At 40.5% G+C, this 24,258-nt stretch overlaps 1 protein-coding gene across 2 annotated transcripts in view; it reads right to left on the bottom strand.

The window, feature by feature from the left end:
* Positions 1-24,258, bottom strand: part of b4galnt4a (beta-1,4-N-acetyl-galactosaminyl transferase 4a) — a 503,111-nt gene that overhangs the window by 144,385 nt on the left and 334,468 nt on the right. Inside the window, exon 4 of one of the 2 annotated variants that reach the window (XM_062036152.1) lies at positions 1,687-1,782. The exons of the other annotated variant lie outside the window; for it this stretch is intronic. Within the exon in view, the coding sequence (XP_061892136.1) occupies positions 1,687-1,782 (96 nt within the window). The remainder of the gene's footprint in view (positions 1-1,686; positions 1,783-24,258) is intronic. 2 annotated transcript variants of the gene reach the window in all.

Below are 24,258 nucleotides of genomic sequence, written 5' to 3'. Positions count from 1 at the left end.
TCTAGGAAAAGGTAATTGTGAACTATGGCTGACTGGATGAAAGTCATATTCAGTGGGGCGGTATAGCTCGGTTGGTAGAGTGGACGTGCCAGCAACTTGAGGGTTCCATGTTCGATCCCAGCTTCCGCCATCCTAGTCACTGCCGTTGTGTCCTTGGACAAGACACTTTACCCACCTGCTCCCAGTGCTACCCACACTGGTTTAAAATGTAACTTAGATATTGGGTTTCACTTTGTAAAGCCTTTTGAGTCACTAGAGAAAAAGCGCTATATAAATATGATTCACTTCACTTCAGTGATGAATCACAGATCTACATTGGGCAAGGTGATTACGCTGTAACTTTTGTTTGGCCCCGTTCCACTGAGATTTTTGAAGACAACTGCCTGAAGAAAACATACACATTTCCACAGTCATTGACAATATGGGGCTGCATGTCATGCTCTAGAAAGATGGCTGTCATTACAGCTTCAATAAATGTACAAGTTTACATTGACATTTTGGACTCCATCAATCGAAAGTATGTTGGGGATGGTGACATAATTTTTCAAGATGACAATGCATCTTGCCATGGAGCAAAAACTGTGAAAACTTTCTTTGAAAAAAATTACATAAGGTAAATGTCATGGCCTAGAAATAGTCCAGACCTCAATTCAAATAAAAATGTGTGGTGTAAATTGAAGAAAATGGTCCATGACAAGACTCCAACCTGCAAAGCTGATCTGACAACAGCATTCAAAGAAAGTTGGAGTGAGATTGATGAAGAGTACTTTTTGTCACTCATTAGGTCAATGCCTCAGAGACTGTAAGCTGCTATAAAAGCCGGAGGTGGTGCCATTTTTTTAACCAAAAGTTGTATATACGATGAAGTAGATATATCAGGCTTAAAGGTAGAGAGATTCCTCAGTGAATGTAACATTTTCAAAAATACTGTTTACATTTGGTGTGCATGAAAGTTTGAAGATACCGTAGTTAGGCTGCAGTGAAATGATTTCACTCTTAAATTTTGCAGCATTGTAAGCATGATCAATTCATTCCTCTTCTCTGTTTTAGTGTTTTTCTTATAACAGAGTTATTTTTTTACTTTAAAAGAAATATCCAAAAAAAAGTCCACTGCTGATGCCGCTGGCTCTCAGGAGCATGTTACAGAATATTGTTTACCAGCCATGGCGCTATCACTTGCAGATTTGGAGCAGGATGTGCGCTGAAAACATCAAACCCAGATATTTGCATGCGGTTCTGCCATTGTGCGACAAAGCAATGGACTGAAATGCCCACTTACATAAAAGGTGCACAACATGATTTATTGAACAGTAATGATTTTTACAGGCTAACATTAGTGGCTAGGCTTTTCTGCACAGCGTACAGGGATGATTGAATCTACTGCTGGCGAGCTGCAGCAGATGTCATGAGTTTTAATCTCTTCATATGGGAATCCCATGGTCATAAAATAAAATCCCATCATCTGCAGCTTGAACTATTTTTATGCCCGAACTGCAGCAAACTGCCTAGAATGACCCGATTACTCGCTACCATTTACTGACAAAATCCTGAGGCAAATGTTAACTTTGTATTTCAGAGTCTGCCTTCTTTCCAACAATTGATAATTGCATTAATAATACAGCAGATACATTCCAATCAATTTGTAAGAGAAGAGTCAGCACACACACTAACTCACTTACTACTTACGTGAGGATAGAGGGGAAAGTGAAGGTTTTTTCGGAGTTGGGCAATAGAGGAGCCGCACCAGTCTTCAAACACATGGAGGTTGGCCTGGCCCTTATACTGCAGAGCAATAATCACACAAATAGAACATGGTTAGTGTTGACAACATCATCATCAGTAGTAGTAGTACTTTACATATGTTCATATACTTTTGTGAAAAACGAAAAAAATAAAAAACATTTAAAACATTTTGTATCACTTCAAATTAGAGTTTGAGGTTTGGCAACAGGTTTCTTTAGATACAGTAATCAGCACACTGCAGAGCAACAGACTGGCCAAGTACTGTAGTACAAAGTTAGCATCAATGTTCGTTTCCACTGAGTTCGGTGACTATGCCTTGATGTCAGGGATGTCCAAAGTGCGGCCCGGGGGCCATTTGCGGCCCGCAGGTAATTTTTTAACGGTCCCACGGCACATTCTAAGAACACGATTAAAACAAATAAAAAACATAAAAAGTGGTATAAAAAAGCAAACAGGTGAAATGTAACAAGAACATGTTGCAATGTTTACTCTAATAACACAGAGCTGCCAGGCAGGCTGTTTCTTTCTTTAAAAAAAAAGAAATAATGAATCAAAATCAATGTCATTATGAATTATTGACCTATTCAAGGCTCCAATTACATCACCACTTTGAGATATTTTTTGGGGAAAATGTTGCATATTTTGTGTTTGCCATTTAAAAAACACATTTTTATTTGTATTTTTTTGAAGAAGGGCCTAAAAGGAACAAACAAAAAACATAAACAACAAAGGCAGCTCCCTCCATCAGTGTGTGAATGTGTGTGTGAATGGGTGAATGTGGAAATACTGTCAAAGCGCTTTGAGTACCTTGAAGGTAGAAAAGCGCTATACAAGTATAACCCATTTATTTATATATTTATTAATAAATCTTATAATTGATGGATAGATCTAAAGTTGACCTTGAGCCTATTGTGTTAAAAGTTTAAAAAAAAAGTATGATTTATTTTTTAAAACTTTATTGAGCAGGACCATTTTTTTAAAGTGTCATTCCTCAAAAAATAATAATGAATCAATGTTGTTATGAGTTATTGACATTTTTAAGGCTCCAATTATTATATAATCTCAAATATTCCACTTAAAAAATGTGTTGGGTGAAAATATTGCATATTTTGTTTTTTTCATAAAAAAACTGGGTTTTCTTTGACAAAAAGGGCATACAACTTAAATCTTTAACAACTTTATATTGACAGATAGACCTCATGTTGATCTAGAGATTTAAACCTTGAATAATAATACTACTAAACAATGACACATTTTTTAAATATTTTTTTTAACAAAACCTTTTGGGGTCCTTTGGTGGATCAAGCCTGAGTGGAGGCCTAAATGTATATTTTTTATACATATATTGTATTAATTTTTTAAATAAAAAATATTAAAATGGCCCCCGCTTGCTTTGATTTTTCAGTGTGCGGCCCTCAGTGGAAAAAGTTTGGACACCCCTGCTTTATGTGGAAATGCATTTGTTGTTTTATGTCTCTATTCTCTCTTTCCATTATATCTATATATGAGACTCAAAGCGCTTTACAAAGTGAAACTCATTATCTACATCTTTAAGCGACATTTTAAACCATTGTGGGCGGCACTGGGAGCAAGTGGGCAAAGTGTCTTGCCCAAGGACACAACAGCGGTGACTAGGATGGCGGAAGCCGGGATCGAACCTGGAACCCCTTAAGTTGCTGGCACAGCCGCTGTGCCAACCGCGCCACCCCGCCTCGCCAATTTTGTTTTGTTAAAATATCATGTTAAACGTTTGTGCAAGTTTAAAACAATCCATCCATCCATTTTCTACCGCTTGTCCCGTTCGGAGTCGCGGGGGTGCTGGGGCTTATCTCAGCTGCATTCGGGCGGAAGGCGGGTTACACCCTGGACAAGTCGCCACCTCATTGCAGGGCCAACACAGATAAAGTTAAAGTACCAATGATTGTCACACACACACTAGGTGTGGTGAAATTTGTCCTCTGCATTTGACCCATCCCCTTGTTCCCCCTTGGGAGGTGAGGGGAGCAGTGAGCAGCAGCGGTGCCGTGCTCGGGAATCATTTTGATGATTTTACCCCCAATTCCAACCCTTAATGCTGAGACAACATTCACAGTCACATTCACACACTATGGCCAATTAAGTGTTGCCAATCAACCTATCCCCAGGTGCATGTCTTTGGAGGTGGGAGGAAACCGGAATACCCAGAGGGAACCCACGCAGTCACGGGGAGAACGTGCAAACTCCACACAGAAAGATCCCGAGCGCAGGATCGAACCCAGGGCCTTCGTATTGTAAGGCAGACGCACTAACTCCTCTTCCGCCATGCTGCCAAAGTTTAAAACAATAACGATGCTAATTTTTATTATCCTGTCAATGGAATTGTCCATTGCAAGTTAACATTAAGCTAGCGGCTTAAGAGCCAACCTTTATCCAGTATGTTTGGATTCCTTTTTTTCCAGTTTAAACTTCACTTTAACATTTAACAGGTTTCCTACATGTATGTGCACTTCATGTGTAAATTAATGTACTTTGCTTTGTGTGCCTATTTTTACAGTAACTTCATTGCGTGGGCCATGAATAAACAACATCGAGTCTCAAATGTATTCATATTTATTTCAAATGACTGTTCACCAATCTGCCAAACTAAATTCCAATATTCAGGGAGGGCAGCCTAATTTATTTAAATTTTTAAGGGGTGTACAAAGCGCAGCCCGTGTTACGTTGTAAGAAATAAAATAAGCAGCAACAAATGATAAATAAATGATAAATGATAAATGGGTTATACTTGTATAGCGCTTTTCTACCTTCAAGGTACTCAAAGCGCTTTGACACTATTTCCACATTCACCCATTCACACACTGATGGATGTTTCAAGCCAGGTGCGAGGCAGAATACATGTTCACGGAGGTGAAAGGCAAACCTGTGTGTCTTCTGTGTGGAGAAAGTATGGCTGTTATGAAAGAATATAATCTAAGAAGGCACTATGAAACGTCTGAGAGACACAAATACAAAGACAAGAATATGGAGACAGAACAAAGGCTACAGAAGGTGGAAGAATGAAAACGAGGTCTTAAGTCCCGGCAGGCACTGTTCACAAAAGCCAGAACACAAAGCTATGGTGTCGTTTTGATAAGTGACACCATGTTTAATTATAATTGTAATATTTGAAATGATGATAAATGAATGTGTTGTGGCAGTATGCGGATTTCACCACAGGAGTTTTGTGGAAACAATCGATTGCTTTTTTAAACATTTTTAATAAACTGCCAACATTAGAATGCTAAACAGGAAGTGCTGAAAGTTTAATGGCTTTGTAAAAACACTCAGAGAAAGTCTAAGTTCATTGTGTTCTTCATGGTGTTTTTGAAACTGCACCAATTTTTTCCTCAGAGTTTTCAATTTACGTCAAGGATTATTTGTAGTATGTACATTTGCAGAATGTACTTGTTCTATTTTTGGTCAAAGTAAGACAAAGAAAATCATTTGAAATGGCTTTATTTTTAAGTTATCATGCCATGATTTTACCCGACCGGCCCGCGTGGGATTAGATTTTCCTTCATGTGGCCCTTGAGCTAAAATAAGTTAGACACCCCTGATTTACAAACCCTGTTTCCATATGAGTTGGGAAATTGTGTTAGATGTAAATATAAATGGAATACAATGATTTACAAATCATTTTCAACCCATATTCAATTGAATGCAACTCATAAACTTTATTTTTTTTGGCAAATAATAATTAACTTAGAATTTCATGGCTGTAACACGTGCCAAAGTAGTTGGGAAAGGGCATGTTCACCACTGTGTTACATGGCCTTTCCTTTTAAACATTTGGGAACTGAGGAGACACATTTTTTAAGCTTCTCAGGTGGAATTATTTCCCGTTCTTGCTTGATGTACAGCTTAAGTTGTTCAACAGTCCGGGGGTCTCCGTTGTGGTATTTTAGGCTTCATAATGTGCCACACATTTTCAATGGGAGACAGGTCTGGACTACAGGCAGGCCAGTCTAGTACCCGCACTCTTTTACTATGAAGCCACATTGATGTAACACGTGGCTTGGCATTGTCTTGCTGAAATAAGCAGGGGCGTCCATGGTAACGTTGCTTGGATGGCAACATATGTTGCTCCAAAACCTGTATGTACCTTTCAGCATTAATGGCGCCTTCACAGATGTGTAAGTTACCCATGTCTTGGGCACTAATACACCCCCATACCATCACAGATACTGGCTTTTCAACTTTGCGCCAATAACAATCCGGATGGTTCTTTTCCTCTTTGATCCGGAGGACACGACGTCCACAGTTTCCAAAAACAATTTGAAATGTGGACTCGTCAGACCACAGAACACTTTTCCACTTTGTATCAGTCCATCTTAGATGAGCTCAGGCCCAGCGAAGCCGACGGCGTTTTTGGGTGTTGTTGATAAACGGTTTTCGCCTTGCATAGGAGAGTTTTAACTTGTACTTACAGATGTAGCGACCAACTGTAGTTACTGACAGTGGGTTTCTGAAGTGTTCCTGAGCCCATGTGGTGATATCCTTTACACACTGATGTCGCTTGTTGATGCAGTACAGCCTGAGGGATCGAAGGTCACGGGCTTAGCTGCTTACGTGCAGTGAATTCTCCAGATTCTCGTAACTCTTTGATGATATTACGGAGCGTAGATGGTGAAATCCCTAAATTCCTTGCAATAGCTGGTTGGGAAAGGTTTTTCTTAAACTGTTCAACAATTTGCTCACGCATTTGTTGACAAAGTGGTGACCCTCGCCCCATCCTTGTTTGTAAATGACTGAGCATTTCATGGAATCTACTTTTATACCCAATCATGGCACCCACCTGTTCCCAATTTGCCTGTTCACCTGTGGGATGTTCCAAATAAGTGTTTGATGAGCATTCCTCAACTTGATCAGTTTTTATTGCCACCTTTCACAACTTCTTCGTCACGTGTTGCTGGCATCAAATTTTAAAGTTAATGATTAGTTGCAAAAAAATAAAATGTTTATCAGTTTGAACACCAAATATGTTGTCTTTGTAGCAGATTCAACTGAATATGGGTTGAAAAGGATTTGCAAATCACTGTATTCCGTTTATATTTACATCTAACACAATTTCCCGACCTATATGGAAACGGGGTTTGTAGACTAATACTGATTTCACGACACTTTCCTTTTCTTTGACACACTGCCATAAAACAGAATGCTTCAGGCTTGGGAGACTTAATTGAGTTAAAGTTTAAAAGACAATGGATAGGAACAAAAGTGCTCTCCTTCTTTAGCCTAGCAACAAACGACTACATATTTTGCAAGTTTAGTTTTTTTGTACAGTATTAATCGTTTATTTGACTGCGTCGTAACCACAAACAATACGAGGACCACCTATATTGGTATTCTGCTACATCTCTCCACCAGCAGTGAGCAGCCTTGTGTCGTTCACGTGGTCCCATTCAGTAAAGGTTGACCATGCACATCAGCAGTGTCATGGGAGAGTGTGAACCGAGAATGTTCAACAATTAGTCAGAGCTCATCCCCTGACCATACGCTGACATTTGTCTGAATTACACAGGGAGCACACAGGACACAGCCAGGACAAATGGCACGAATCAGCCATAAGGGACATCTCTACAGACAATTCATGACCTCAGATGCACAGTAGAAAACGGTTAGTTTGTACATTGTGTTCTCCACAATTAAATTAAATTACCACACATTTCTCTTTCTCGTGCACACGCGTGTTATTATTTCACACACATTTCTCATTCTCGTCAATCATCTTTCAAGCACAGTATGTTCAGGGAAACTCTGAACAGCAATAACACATGACCGTACACAAGCATGTCGTTAACTTACAATAAATATTTAACTTTTTTGTTTATTTACAATTATATGATATCTCTCTTGTCCAATGTCCTGTGTTGCAAAAAATAGCATCCTCTGCCGCGACTTGTTCAGAAGTTGCACAGTCCATCTTCATGAAGGTATTTTCTTCTGGTTTATAAGTAAATTATCCATTACAAGATGTGGGATCTGAGCCGAGGATGTCGTGGCTTGTGCAGCCCTTTGAGACACTTGTGATTTAGGGCTATATAAATAAACTTTGATTGATTGATTGAAGTAAACTGAAGATTCTGAGTGATTAGTTCAAGTGTAGAAAAATATGTCGACGTCGTGGTTGTTGTCACTCTTTACAAGAAGTGAAAGTCTAGTCAACACAACTGCGGTTGCTCCTTCTGGAGACACTGCCCCTTAGTGTTTTGGTAGAGAATTACAAGTCTGGCACCACTGCCACGGCATAACTATAAATCAAAGAAGACGCCGCCAGAGTATATTTCAGCCTCCAGCCTGAAAAACAACAAACGGATGTACAAACAAACCAGTCCAGTACCACGCCAGTTTTATTTTAATGTAGACTGTGTTTCAGGAAGAAGGAGCTAAGCTGGAAGGCAAAGCTCTCAATTTACCGGGCGATCTACGTTCCCATCCTCTTCTATAGTCATGAGCTTTGGGTTATGACCGAAAGGACAAGATCACAGGTACAAGCGGCCGAAATTAGTTTCCTGCGCCGGGTGGCGGGGCTCTCTTTTAAAAATAGGGTGAGAAGCTTTGTCATCCGAGAGGAGCTCAAAGTAAAGCCACTGCTCCTCCACATCTTGAGGAGCCAGAAGAGGTGGTACGGCATCTGGTCAGGATGCCACCCGAACGCCTCCCGAGGGAGGTGTTTAAGGCACGTACAACCGTAAGAGGCCACGAGGAAGACCCAGGACACGTTGGGAAGACTATGTCTCCTGGCTGGCCTGGGAACGCCTCGGGATCCCACGGGAGGAGCTGGACGAAGTGGCTGGGGAGAGGGAAGTCTGGGCTTCTCTGCTTAGGCTGCTGACCCCGCGACCTGACCTCAGATAAGCGGAGGAAAATGGATGGATGTATGTGTTTCAGGACTACTGCTCGCCTCCTCATCAGCCAATCAATCAAATCAAAGCGGTCCCAAAACATTATGGAAAAAACAGCCCTGAATCATGCAGTACTTCAGTCGATGGAGTGAGGAAGGCGAGTCTCTATGCTTATCTAGCCTCTGTGCAACCTACTCAGCCTCCATTTCTACATTTAAAAGCAGATCCATGTTGAAGGGAGGTGTCACGCTCCTACATTATCACACAGGCATTTCAACAGATGGCCTGACCCAAGAGAAAGATTTCTCCAGCGGCTCTGTAAGGTCAGTGAAGATCCGTACACAGACAGAAGCGCAGCAATTACAGCTCATGCGTTAACCATAAGGGGTTTTGTTGAGCAAATAATGTCATCCAAAGCAGCCAAAATGGTTACAGATGTTTGTGTCTCAAAAATGCCTTTGGTCCAAATCGCTAAAATAGTGTCAGGGGAATCTAATCACCCTTAAATCAGGTATCAAGAAGGTGGATGTCTGAGGTTTGAAATGGAGTCCATAGTGGTAATTGACCAGGAAAGGCAATCACATAAAGGTTTGAGGGATTTGGCAGACAGCACAAGTCCAAATAGACCGTCTTAATAGATTTCCTGTGGGTTTTAAGAGGAGACCCTTTAGGCCAACATCAGTGTTTCTTAACCTGGGTTCGATCGAACCCTAGGGGTTCGGCGGAGGTCAAGACACACCCAACTCATCGTGTGAATAAAAACTTCTCCCTATCGGCGTATTACGGATACGGCAACAGCAGAAGTCACACTGATTTGCAGGTGTGTAATTTGTTTTGAGTTCATGCACTGTGTTGGTTTTGTTGTTTGAACAAGGTGATGTTCATGCATGGTTCATTTTGTGCACCAGTAATAAAACATGGTAACACTTTAGTATGGGGAACATATTCACCATTAATTAGTTGCTTGTTAACATGCAAATTAGTAAAATATTGGCTCTTAACTAGTCAATATTAAGTACTTATTAATGCTTTAAACGGCATGGCCTTATTATAACCCTAACCCTCTAACCCTGGCCCTAACCCTCTAACCGTAACCCTAACCAAATAACTCTAAATTAAGTCTTTGTTACTGAGAATATGTTCCCCTAGTGTCCAAAAACTCAAAATTAAAGGCCTACTGAAATGAATTTTTTTTATTTAAACGGGGATAGCAGATCCACTCTATGTGTCATACTTGATCATTTCGCGATATTGCCATATCTTTGCTGAAAGGATTTAGTAGAGAACATCGACGATAAAGTTGCAACTTTTGCTCGCTGATAAAAAAAGCCTTGCCTGTACCGGAAGTAGCGTGACGTCACCGGAGGAAGGACTTCTCACAATTGCCCATTGTTTACAATGGAGCGAAAAGATTCGGACCGAGAAAGCGACGATTACCCCATTAATTTGAGCGAGAATGAAAGATTTGTGGATGAGGAACGTTAGAGTGAAGGACTAGAATGCAGTGCAAGACATATCTTTTTTCGCTCTGACCGTAACTTAGGTACAAGCTGGCTCATTGGATTCCACACTTTCTCCTTTTTCTATTGTGGATCACGGATTTGTATTTTAAACCACCTCGGATACTATATCCTCTTGAAAATGAGAGTCGGGAACGCGAAATGGACATTCACAGTGACTTTTATCTCCACGACAATACATCGGTGAAACACTTTAGCAACAAGCTAACGTGATAGCATCGTGCTTAACTGCATACAGAAACAAAGGAAATAAACCCCTGACTGGAAGGATGGATAGAAAATCAACAATACTAATAAACCATGGACAGGTAACTACACGGTTAATGCTTTCCAGGCTGGCGAAGGTTAACAATGCTGTTGCTAACGACGCCATTGAAGCTAACTTAGCAACCGGACCTCACAGAGCTATTTTAAAAACATTAGCTCTCCACCTACGCCAGCCAGCCCTCATCTGCTCATCAACACCCGTGCTCACCTGCGTTCCAGCGATCGACGGTGCGACGAAGGACTTCACCCGATCACAGATGCGGTTGGCGGCCCGGAGACGGAGGAAGTTAAGGTGAGTTCGGCGGCTAGCGCGTCTGCTATCCATCTCTGTTCTCCTGGTTGTGTTGCTGTAGTCCGCCGCTAATACACCGATCCCACCTACAACTTTCTTATTTGCAGTCTCCATTGTTCAATAAACAAATTGCAAAAGATTCACCAACACAGATGTCCAGAATACTGTGGAATTTTGAGATGAAAACTAGAGTTTTTTGTATAGGATTCAATGGGTCCGTATACTTCCGTACCAACCCTTGACGTCACGCGCATACGTCAGCATAAAAAAACGTTTTCAACCGGAAGTGTGGCGGGAAATTTAAAATTGCACTTTATAAGTTAACCCGGCCGTATTGGCATGTGTTGCAATGTTAAGATTTCATCATTGATATATAAACTATCAGACTGCGTGGTCGGTAGTAGTGGGTTTCAGTAGGCCTTTAAGTCTTTGTTACTTAGAATATGTTCCCCATATTAAAGTGTTACCAAAAACATATAACTTTATCTTGAATTTGAAAAAAAAAAACATTTTATTTTTCACTAAAGAAGGGTTCGGTGAATGCGCCTATGAAACTGGTGGGGTTCGGTACCTCCAACAAGGTTAAGAACCACTGGCCTACATGCTCGCATCTCCTCTTGTTAAACAGGTTAAATTAAAGTACACTATTATTTGCTCAATACCTTTTGTGCGTGTGCGCGCACAAACACACCACCCAGTAGTATCCCAAGAAAGGCTATGGGTTGTAACTGTGTTTTTGGGGGGTTGAACGTAGGTAACTGACTAACAGGATGTCAGAAGTGGAACCAAGAGTTAAAAACTTAACCCCGGTTATGCTTTGCTTCCATGATCGTTCCACAATAGACTTCCCTCTGCTCCATTCTCGACATCCAGGATATTCAACTATATCGTTTTGGGGGCCACATCTCCGGACGGCCGGACTTCTGACGTCCCTATTAATCTGATTTTGTATATTACACTACTAGGATACAGTAACTGAATATGTTGAACAAATGACTTATGACTTCATCTGAAGTAAACAAGTTGCAGCAACACCTTAGTTACATAAATCATATTACGAAAGAAAATTGTAACTGGTAAAAAAGAGAACGCTTCAGGGGGTGCTTTGAGGAATGCTTCAGTTATGTAAATTATAAATTTGGACCCCAATGTTAGAACTACAGTAGCGAGGTTAAAATGTCAATGCAAGGATCTGCCAAAGTGTTTACAGTGGTCTAAGCTTCTCTATACAACAGAAGTAGTCTTGTGTTTTTGGGAATTTGTTGCAAAGATGTTTGTCTCCCTATTTTTGAACTGAACTCGGGAATCGGTATGGTGTCATTCTTGGGCTTGATTTGGCCCCTAGGCCGAGAATTGAATAGAACTGCTTTACAGTATCTACACCAGGTCCTATGCGGATCTGGACCTATAGTCAATAATAATTTAAAGGAAACCTATGATAATTTTAATCTAATTTAACACACTTTCTTGTCTGTTTGGTGTACATTTTGCCTACATTTTGCTCCACAGTCATATTTATAACACATGTGGAGGCATTCACTAGACTTCAATTGAAACCGTCATTTCACCACCCTCTCCAAAAGTATCAGAATTTTTTTTTAAAATGTGCACTGGTAAATATATACCTCGAAGAAGAACATCATTGCTTTATTTTTTATAATAATTATATAGATTCACCGGTCACAACATTACTGTAAGTATACATGCCCTTTCTCGGATCGATACAGAGCTACATAAAAAAAGCTGCTTTTAATAATATTTATGTCACTGCATGTTGGTTTAATTGTGAAGCTCCCCCGATTATATAAAAATTATACTTAATCCTGCCATCCCTTACGGTCCCTCAAACCAAGTAGAAATGTCACAATAGTGCTGTCTTTTACTTTTGGAGTTTAGATGCTAATCCAACCCATCTTGACAGAAAAGTCCTGTGTAAAATCTGGAGAAATAAACACGGAAGTACTTATTTATACTGTAAACATTAGAGGTCCTCCCCATCTGGCTGATAGCTAATACTTAATGTCCAAAAAATTATGACGACGACACTGTGGCATCACATTTTATCCACGGTTAAAAGAATGGACTGCATACACTGTTCAGAGGCATCCAAAACTGAGTGCAAACTTAGCCAAAATGCATGGACATTATGATTTGGTGCATTGGCATTGTTTACCGCGAGTATCCAATATTATGACATTTATAAGTCATAAACAAATCATTATATGTCCCTTTAAATTTCGACAGACCTCTTCTATTTTACCTTGGCAACTTTTATAGACTTTACAGTACTGGTTGATCAGATCAGAAAATACGCTGACCAATTGCATGCGGGTTAAGCCATCCAACTTGACACTACTCAGCCAATCAAATCTGGGCGGTTAACATCCATCCATCCAATTTATACTGCTTGTCCCTGTCGTGGTCACAGGGGTGGCTGGAGCCTATCCCATTTTTTCACTCGAGCGGAAGGCGGGGTACACCCTGGACAAGTCGCCACCTCATCACAGGGCCAACACAGATAGACAGACAACATTCACACTCACATTCACACACTAGGGCCAATTTAGTGTTGCCAATCAACCTATCCCCAGGTGCATGTCTTTGGAGGCGACCCTAAATGCAGAGACGGACGAGAAAGAAGTGAAGTGAGCGACTCGGAACGAGTGACATCCAGGGAAATACATGACACACTGTAAAAAGCGGAAAGTGGTGAGTACAAATATTGCTTTCAAGCCAGAATGTACAGTATTTAATGTTCATTCTGTTTTCTAGAAACACAAAACTGGCCGTTCCCAGATCAGACATTTGCATGAGGAGACGATGCGCATCATTTGAATGTTAGTTGAATCAACCTGCTGTAGAGTCTACAACAGTGGTTCTTAAACTATTTTTAGCACATCAGAAAACATTTGGGTCTCCAAGTGCCACCGTAATAACCAACATTAAAATACAGTAGCGTAGTAGTCCCAAGTATTCAATAAAAACAAGACAGAGGTTTTATTTAACAAGTATATTTAATATTTTGACCACTGTAACTCTACACACAGTTTGAACAGTAACACTGGGTTTGATAATAGGAAAATAAAACACTACTTTATTTAGGTGGTTCTTTGGCGTACCACTAGATGGAGCCCGCGTACCATACCACAGTTTGAGAATCACAGCGCTACAGTATTGTTGTATTGCTGCCACACTGTCATGGTAAATTATTTGTTGTGAATGCTTTATTTATTTGACACAATGAAACTGTACATAGGGGAGGAAGTACCGTATTTTTCGGAGTATAAGTCGCTCGGGAGTATAATTCGCACCGGCCGAAAATGCACAATAAAGAAGGAAAAAAACATATATAAGTCGCACTGGAGTATAAGTCGCATTTTTGGGGGAAATTTATTTGATAAAACCCAACACCAAGAATAGACATTTGAAAGGCAATTTAAAATAAATAAAGAATAGTGAACAACAGGCTGAATAAGTGTACATTATATGACGCATAAATAACCAATTGAGAACGTGCCTGGTATGTTAACGTAACATATTATGGTAAGAGTCATTCAAATAACTATAACATATAGAACATGCTATACGTTTACCAAACAATCTGTCACTCCTAATCGGTAAATTCGATGAAATCTTATACGTCTAGTCTCTTACGTGAATGAGCTAAATAATATTATTTGATATTTTACGGTAAAGTGTTAATAATTTCACACATAAGTCGCTCCTGAGTATAAGTCGCACCCCCGGCCAAACTATGAAAAAAACTGCGACTTATAGTCCGAAAAATACGGTATGCAACTATTTGTCCAAAAGGCTAAATTATTTCAACATTTTTACTAAAGATAAGCTTCCTTTGAAATGAAATGCATCTTTCAGTAAGTCTCTCTTCAACCTTGTTGTCTTTATCTCCTTCCACCTTCGGAATATAACAGTAACAGGAATATAACAGTAATTGACATGCAATGAGGTGGGAGGAGATGTAGGCTGTTATTCCCATCTGTCCAACGTGCAGTGTGAGCCCTCAAAGAAAAATGAAAGAATGCAAAATAAAGATGTTGGACAAGAAATACAGCTAAACAAGAGAAGATACAGTTTGTCGCTTTACTCCTACATTTGTCTTGGCGTATCTGCCCGTTGGCTGCCACCCGAAATCTCCACTCTCCCTCACCCATCTGGTTGCACTATCAAGAGGAGCCCAAATCCGAGATTCTCTCTCCTCCAAGCCCGGTGCAGCCTGCTGCATTCATGCTGGCATCAGGCACTGACAAATGGCCGCTCATTGCATCCAGTGATGAGGAATCGCACCAGCTGACACTGTGAAGCCCATCAAGTGAGACATGATGTTCCTGGCAAAGGTGCACCATGGATATATAAAATAGCACAATATGCACATGTGACTCCTTCACAATGTGGAATATATATGTTTTTTTTGTCAATCAATTTTTATTGACAGAGGTTATAGCCGTTTTCCATCTATGTTAGTGTAAAGACAGAAATGAAGAGCGGAAATAATGTGTAGTGAAGTAGTTGCCCGTAGGTCCTTTTTCAGGTGTGGGTATTTCCTCCCCTCCCCTCAGAGGAAACTTGGGAAGCTTCAAGGATTGTTCGTGTCTTCACTCTTCTTAAAGAGCCCCAATTTTCACCGCTTGCGGACGTGCCGCATCAGCGTCACTGCTCAGCTCCGACAGTACATTACGCTCTGCAGCACACACGCAGAGTCAGGGCCACCCCTGCCCTAATGCACTTCACGCACTGTGCACAGGGCCCCACCATCCGTGGGAAGCCCAGTTTGGCACATATAAAATGTCAATGAATAAATGACAGGGTGCTTCATATGAAATTGTACCCCAAACATATTCTTAGCTTCTTCCTCCTCCCACTGGGCTTGTAACTAGGAATTCCGGACAGAAGAGATTATTATGATTGAATGTATTTCTCATTAAAAAAACAATTGTATAAAAAATGCATCAAATGTAATTCAAGTTGGATTAAAACGGTATTAAAACCGTTTCACATAGATAAAAAAAAGAGTGTGAACAAATGTGATAATGGGGGGGCTCAAAATAATATTCTGCTTAGGGCCCCATATAAACCTCCCCTACATACAGAGCTTCTATTTTTGCCGCACCATTGTCGCACGGATGGGGTAGAGCAAGAATGGAGGTATGACACTTGAACAAAATACATTTTAGTAGATTTTCAGAATAAAACGATCTGTGTATAGTAACAGCTTACCGTATTTTTTGGACTATAAGGCACACTTAAAATCCTTTGATTTTCTCAAAAATCGACAGTGCACCTTATAACCCGGTGCACCTAATGTACTGAATAATTCTGGTTGTGCTTACCGACCTCAAATATATTGTATTTGGTACATGGTGTAATGATAAGTGTGACCAGTAGATGGCAGTCACACATAAGAGATATGTATAAACTGCAAGATGACGCCAGTAAACAACACCAAAACTTTAAATGTTCCATTGATAATATAGAACATTACACACGGCGCTCAAAAATCTGTCAAAATGTTTTAGTACGACTTTGGTAAGCTAAGAATCCACACCGCTTGATGGATTGTCGGAGCATTACGGCTACCGTAGTCAGACGTACTGTGATTCAACATAAGGGTTTTATTATGGTGTGTGTGTATAAGGACCGCAAAATGGCGCCTATTAGCAGACATTATCTGGCGTTTTGTTTCGCTAAATTATGCAAAACCAACTTTTCTTACCTTCTGGTACCTGCTGATGTGTATTTGGGTTCTGCATAAGTCCTGAAAATGCGTCCGCCATTGTAGTCCGTGCTTGTAGCGTGTAGTGTGCTTCTTCTTTTTCTCGATCTTCTTGTTATGGGACATTCATCCTCCGCTGTAGCCATTTCTAAAATAAAGTAGCGTAAAGTTCTAACTTATATCTCGCTATGGAAGCGCTAAAAACTCCCGGTGTAGTGAGTTTACATAATTCACCCACGGAACTTTAGTTATTAGAGAGTTCAGGTCGGACGGTTTTTCACGGGACACATTTCCTGTGTTGTTGTGTCACTAGTGAGCCACGGATGAGGAGATGCTGCTCCGTTATTGATGTAAGTAAAGTCTGAATGTCACTAAAACAGTTAGCTCCATCTCTTGACACTTCTTCCACTCCCGTCCTTGCACGCTACACCGCTACAACAAAGATGACGCGGAGAAGACGCTGTCGAAGTGTAGCCACATAAATAAGACCGCCCACAAAACGGCGCATCCTGAAGCGACTGTCAGAAAGCGACTTGAAGATGATCTGTAAAACATAATCTATGCAACATTTTGTCCAAAGAACCACCATTACATGTTATGTAGACCACAAGGAAGTGTTTATATTTAGAACAAAAATCATAATATGACCCCTTTAATGCACCTTATAATCCAGTGCTCCTTTTGTTCAGTTCCCAAACGTTTACTGAGTGTTGGGGCGGTATAGCTCGGTTGGTAGAGTGGCCGTGCCAGCAACTTGAGGGTTCCAAGTTCGATCCCCACTTCCGCCAACCTCGTCACCGCCGTTGTGTCCTTGGGCAAGACACTTTACCCACCTGCTCCCAGTGCCACCCACACTGGTTTAAATGTAACTTAGATATTGGGTTTCACTATGTAAAGTGCTTTGAGTCACTAGAGAAAAAGCGCTATATAAATATAATTCACTTCACTTAAAAGGAAAGGCCATGTAACCACAGTGGTAAAAATGCCTCTGTGCCAACTTTTTTGCAATGTGTTGCTGCCATTAAATTATAAGTTAATGATTATTTGCCAATATAAATTAAGTTGCTCAGTTCGAACATTAAATATTTTATTTATGCAGTCTACTCAATTGAATGTAAGTTGAAAAGGATTTGCAAATGATTGTAGTCTGTTTTTATTTACGAATGACACAACGTGCCAACTTCACTGGTTTTGGGTTTTGTAACAATTTAATAAAGAAGGTGAGAAACGTAATTGAATTTAAGAATGAATTGGAATGAAGTCCCATAGCTGTCTTTGCCACAAGCATCATTCATGAATGTAAAAGTGATAGGAAATGTTAATTAATCCATTTTGTTTGTTCGAATTTTTTGTTTTATACAATGTATCATTTATAGCTTAGTCGTGTAACTATGACCATAGCGAATGAAAACAAAGGCAGCTGGATGGAAGTGCAGACAGGTAGGGAGGAGATGCTGGAATGATGGACAGATTCATCAGTAGGGATAATGAGAGGTCATTTGAAAGAGGAGAGGCGGCGAAATTGAAGACAAGATTCATATGATCCACATTCCAGACTCATCAACTTCTGTAATGGGGGTTTGTATAATCTGCCATCTGCTTACTGATTACATGTCTTCTTTCACAGACTTTCACATGTTGAAGACAGTGGCGTCTGGCGCAATGAGTCGCCCGGGATGAAAATGAGACTTTTGATCCAGTATTTGCATATGATGACAGACAAGCAGCAGAATAAAAATCATCACGCCTCTTGTTCTCTGCTTTAGTCACACGTTCATGTTGAGTAGCACCTCATGCAGCTTTTTTTTTTATTACATCCATAAAATCATGAGCGTACTTGTCAAACAGCAGCAGGGCTTCCTTGATCGAGCTTCGTTTACCGCAAAAGCATTGCTACATGATTGACATTATTGCATATTTACAGAACATGGAGGCTGCCTTTTTGATCAATGTTAGCTTTGTGTGTCTTTAGCATAAAAAACATCACTGCCACAACAGTCCTCAGTGCGACAAGCGTACTTTGAACTACCATAAATGCCTTTTGGGCAGAAATTAATATATACAGTATATAACGTGTGCCAACAGAATGTCTATAATTAATTTATTTTCAAACTAAAATGCCAAAAATGATAACTTTAAAAAAATGAATTGCACTTTTATAGGCATTTATACTTAAAGGCCTACTGAAATGATTTTTTTTTATTCAAACGGGGATAGCAGATCCATTCTTTGTGTCATACTTGATCATTTCGCGATATTGCCATATTTTTGCTGAAAGGATTTAGTAGAGAACATCGACGATAAAGTTCGCAACTTTTGATCGCTGATAAAAAAAGCCTCGCCTGTACCGGAAGTAGCGTGACGTCACAGGTTGAAAGGCTCCTCACATTTCCCCATTGTTTACACCAGCAGAGAGAGCGATTCGGACCGAGAAAGCGACGATTACCCCATTAATTTGAGCAAGGATGAAAGATTCGTGGATGAGGAACGTGAGAGTGAAGGACTAGAGTGCAGTGCAGGACGTATCTTTTTTCGCTCTCTGACCGCAACTTAGGGTTCATTGGATTCCACACTTTCTCCTTTTTCTATTGTGGATCACGGATTTGTATTTTAAACCACCTCGGATACTATATCCTCTTGAAAATGAGAGTCGAGAACGCGAAATGGACATTCACAGTGACTTTTATCTCCACGACAATACATCGGCGAAGCTCTTTAGCTATGGAGCTAACGTGATAGCATCGGGCTTAAATGCAGATAGAAACAAAAGAAATAAACCCCTGACTGGAAGGATAGACAGAAAATCAACAATACTATTAAACCATGGACCTGTAACTACACGGTTAATGCTTTCCAGGCTGGCGAAGCTTAACAACGCTGTTGCTAACGACGCTATTGAAGCTAAATTAGCAACGGGACCTCACAGAGCTATGCTAAAAACATTAGCTATCCACCTACGCCAGCCCTCATCTGCTCATCAACACCCGTGCTCACCCGATTTCCAGCGATCGACGGAGCAACGAAGGACTTCACCCGATCATCGATGCGGTCGGCGGCCCGGAGACGGAGGAAGTCAAGGTGAGGTCGGCGGCTAGCGCGTCTGCTATCCATCTCAAAGTCCTCCTGGTTGTGTTGCTGTAGTCCGCCGCTAATACACCGATCCCACCTACAACTTTCTTCTTTGCAGTCTTCATTGTTCATTAAACAAATTGCAAAATATTCACCAACACAGATGTCCAGAATACTGTGGAATTTTGAGATGAAAACAGAGCTTTTTGTATTGGATTCAATGGGGCCGAATACTTCCGTTTCAACGATTGACGTCACGCGCATACGTCATCATACATAGACGTTTTCAACCGGAAGTTTCGCGGGAAATTTAAAATTGCACTTTATAAGTTAACCCGGCCGTATTGGCATGTGTTGCAATGTTAAGATTTCATCATTGATATATATACTATCAGACTGCGTGGTCGGTAGTAGTGGGTTTCAGTAGGCCTTTAATTACAGGTACACATAGTGTATATGCCTGAAATGTCTCCCTTATTGCAAACTTTCAAGAACACTGCAATGCAGGAAGACACAAATTCTAATCGGCATCAATTTTAATAAAAGCTTCCACGATCAGCGCTTTCTTTTGTCAACTATGGGGGTTCACCCCCTAAACCAGGCCTGGGCAATTATTTTAACTCGGGGGCCAAATTTAGAGAAAAAATGTGTCTGGGGGCCGGTATATCTGATTTTTAGGAACACTAATACAAAAACTCACAATAATGTCTGATTGAATGCTAAAAAAGTTATGAGAGACCGTCTTAAAAACAGAATGGAATTTTACGTTTTTTTACTGAACGAGACACCCAGAATGTACATGAAAATAAAGAATGTGGGATTTACAATGGGCAGAACGGTGGGACAAGGGATAGTGCAGCGTTTCTCAAAGTGTGGGGCGCGCCCCACTGGTGGGGAATAGAGACATGACAGGTGGGGCGCGAGGAACGGGAGGAAATTTCACTTTGATTTTTTTTTATTTTTTATTATTATATTCTTTGATTTTTTTTTTTTACTATGCTTTCATTTTCTATACACACTGTAAATCACTTTGTGATTCTGTCTGTGAAATCCGCTATATAGATAAATGTAAATTACTTATTTTTCCTGTAGGCTTTACATTTCTAGGTAGGAGCGAAAGTTTGACAGACAGCAACAGTAACTAATGGGGGCGGGGCTAAGCGGAAGCTTTGTGAATGGCGGGTCACTGTGCGAGGATTTGCTGTTTTGCAAATACATAAAAAATACAGCCAATGCTGATGAGCTGTTCAAGATAATGGACAGTTTCCTCAAAGAACAGAACCTTAAATGGGAAAACTGTGTGGGCTTTTGCTCTGATGGCGCACAGACCATGGCAAAGTCAAGAAACGGGCTGCAGGCTCTAATAAAGAGGGTTGCGCCAAATGCGCATTGGACACACTGTGTCATTCACCGGGAAGCACTCGCGTCAAGGCAGCTCGAGCCCCGAACTCAATGAGGTTTTAACAGTGGCAGTGTCAAGCCTGCAACCCCCATTTGAAAAGCTGTGCAGTGCAAAACAGGCTCATTGCAGCCACTAATGCTGGAGTACTGTAAAACTCATGTTCACTTGCCCTGTCCTCCTTTTTTTGGCAAAGATTGCAAAGTGGCACTTTTATTTTCATTTATTATTGAACTTGATGCAAGTTATTTGATTTATTATTGAACTTGATGCAAGTTATAACACTTTTATTTGATTTATTATTGAACTTGATGCAAGTTATAACACTTTTTTTGATTTATTATTGAACTTGATGCAAGTTATAACACTTTTGTTTTATTTATTATTGAATTGATGCAAGTTATTTTATTTGATATTGAACTTGATGCAAGTTATACCACAGCTGCACAGTTATTTTAGTTATTATTGAACTTGATTTTATTTTATGTTATTGAGTTTGAATGTATAAAACTTGATGTTACTTGATGTTCGATAAATTTGAAAATGTTAAGCTTGGCATTAGCGTTCTGTTGGGGCGATGCGGGCAGGTGGGGCTTGAAAACTCCCCCTTGTCCAAAGTGGGGGATGACAAAAAAAGTTTGAGAACCACTGGGTTAGTGCATCTGCCTCACAATACGAAGGTCCTGAGTAGTCCTTAGTTCAATCCCGGGCTCGGGATCTTTCTGTGTGGAGTTTGCATGTTCTCCCCGTGACTGCGTGGGTTCCCTCCGGGTACTCCGGCTTCCTCCCACCTCCAAAGACAAGTGAAGTGAAGTGAATTATATTTATATAGCGCTTTTTCTCTAGTGACTCAAAGCGCTTCACATAGTGAAACCCAATATCTAAGTTACATTTAAACCAGTGTGGGTGGCACTGGGAGCAGGTGGGTAAAGTGTCTTGCCCAAGGACACAACGGCAGTGACTAGGATGGCGGAAGCGGGGATCGAACCTGGAACCCTCAAGTTGCTGGCACGGCCACTCTACCAACCGAGCTATACCGCCCCCACATGCACCTGGGGATAAGTTGATTGGCAACACTAAATTGGCTCTAGTGTGTGAATGTGAGTGTGAATGTTGTCTGTCTATCTGTGTTGGCCCTGAGATGAGGTGGCGACTTGTCCAGGGTGTACCCCGCCTTCCGCCCGATTGTAGCTGAGATAGGCTCCAGCGACCCCCCGCGACCCCAAAAGGGACAAGCGGTAGAAAATGGATGTATTTACAATATTAACTATGAACGACAAAAAAACACTGAATATTGACAACATATGAATGTCACACCCCCTCTAGATCGACATATTTTACAATCATGCGAAACGCAACAAAAATGCAACAAACACAGCGAAATATTAACGTGAAGGGTAAAAAACCCCCAATTACAATCTGATATATCTGATATATCACTAAGCTTTAGAACTTTGTTGTAAAAATCTATTTCCGCGTCTGTCCCTGACACCCGTATTTCAGGTTGACCGCTCTGGAAACACTCTGTGGAAACGCTCCCCACCCACACTGCTTGGTGCCTCGTCTGAGCTGCTGTGACTTAGATTACCATAGTAACTAATTCGATTACCATAGTAACTAATTCGATTACCATAGTACAAACCCCGTTTCCATATGAGTTGGGAAATTGTGTTAGCTGTAAATATAAACGGAATACAATGATTTGCAAATCATTGTATTCCGTTTCCAACACAATTTCCCAACTCATATGGAAACAGGGTTTGTAACTAGTATATCATGCAAAAGCGCAGATTCCAACCATTGAAATACTTTGTATAGTTCAAGACTTACGGTAATTTGAAAATATCACTGCACATCATAATGGCAGCTACAATTTCCATCTATAAAAATTATTTGGGAATGTCCGGTGGGCTAGATTGAAAAGCTTAACGGGCCGCATGTGGCCCCCGGGCCTTAATTTGCCCAGATCTGGGTTAGAGTTTCCGCCCTGAGACTGGAAGGTTGTGAGTTCAAGCCCGTTAAGCTTTTCAATCTGGCCCGCCGGACATTCCCAAATAATTTTTGTTAATGTCCCTTGGAAATGTAACCACTTCGGAAGTTCCTGGAATTATTTGTGTGTTTTCTGGCTCCAACTTGTATGCATTCATTTATCTTTAACAGGTATGTTTTAGTCCAATTTATGTTCCACCTGTGTTATTAATGGTATGGGTGTTACCAAAAGGCTGTTATTAAAACAGCCTTTTGGTAACACCCATACCATCATTCATATCATCTGGCTGTAATTGGGACGGTGCAAGATTTAGCAGGTGTCAAACGTGTAATTCACTGATGAGGCTGTTTATTCATAATTGTTCATGACTTTTCTCCTCAGCGTCCTTGGCATGGTAGTGGCTTTGACAGATAAAATGCTGCTCTGCCAGATGGGGACATTCACTAAGGATGACATCATCATGTCAGAAATACCCCTTCTAAATGTGCCTTTATCTATAGGCTAAGTAATGTATGTTTGAATGAGGATCCTTTATCTGCACTAGCTAATAGTGTGCAATAAGCCTGTATGAATGCCTCTACGTGCCCGTGTGACCGCCGTCATGCTGTGACAGCTGGCATATGGTCCCACTCTACCTCCGCCAGCGTGGTGGCCCCACGGACCTCTGCTATTTTGGCTGTGCACCAGGAAAACAAGTTTGTGCCGGTAATTGGGACAGATAGAGAGCAGAAAAAAAGGAGTTGTTGTGCTTCGCCAAGTTTGACTGATTCCTCTAAAGGCTATTAACGAATTATTCGATTGCAAAACCTTTTGCTGAGAATGTCATTGAGAATGTCGTCCCAAGTTATCCAATTACTCGATTAAGCAAACAAATTAATCGATAGTTTATTCGATAATTAAATTATTCACTAGCTGCAGCCCTAATATAGTGTGTCAAATGTATAATTATGTGTACTATTATCAGTGTTGGGTTAGTTACTGAAAACCAGTAACTAGTTACAGTTACTAGTTACTTTATTTCAAAAGTAACTCAGTTACTAACTCAGTTACTTACACCAAAGAGTAATGCATTACTGTGAAAAGTAACTATTTAGTTACTTCTTTTTCTCTTATTTTTTTTTAAAGGCCTACTGAAATAAAATTTTTTTATTTAAACGGGGATAGCAGATCCATTCTATGTGTCATACTTGATCATTTCGCGATATTGCCATATTTTTGCTGAAAGGATTTAGTAGAGAACATCGACGATAAAGTTCGCAACTTTTGGTCGCTGATAAAATCATCATGTAGTAACGGTAACTGAGTTACTGAATATAAAAAATAACGCGCTAGATTACTAGTTACCGCCGAAACTAACGGCGTTACAGTACTTTGTAACGCGTTA

This window comes from Entelurus aequoreus, linkage group LG24, assembly GCF_033978785.1.
Source record: "Entelurus aequoreus isolate RoL-2023_Sb linkage group LG24, RoL_Eaeq_v1.1, whole genome shotgun sequence".
In the NCBI taxonomy this organism is placed as follows: domain Eukaryota; kingdom Metazoa; phylum Chordata; class Actinopteri; order Syngnathiformes; family Syngnathidae; genus Entelurus; species Entelurus aequoreus.
Note: the sequence above shows the minus strand (reverse complement) of the source record. Positions and strands in the feature narration are given on the sequence as shown.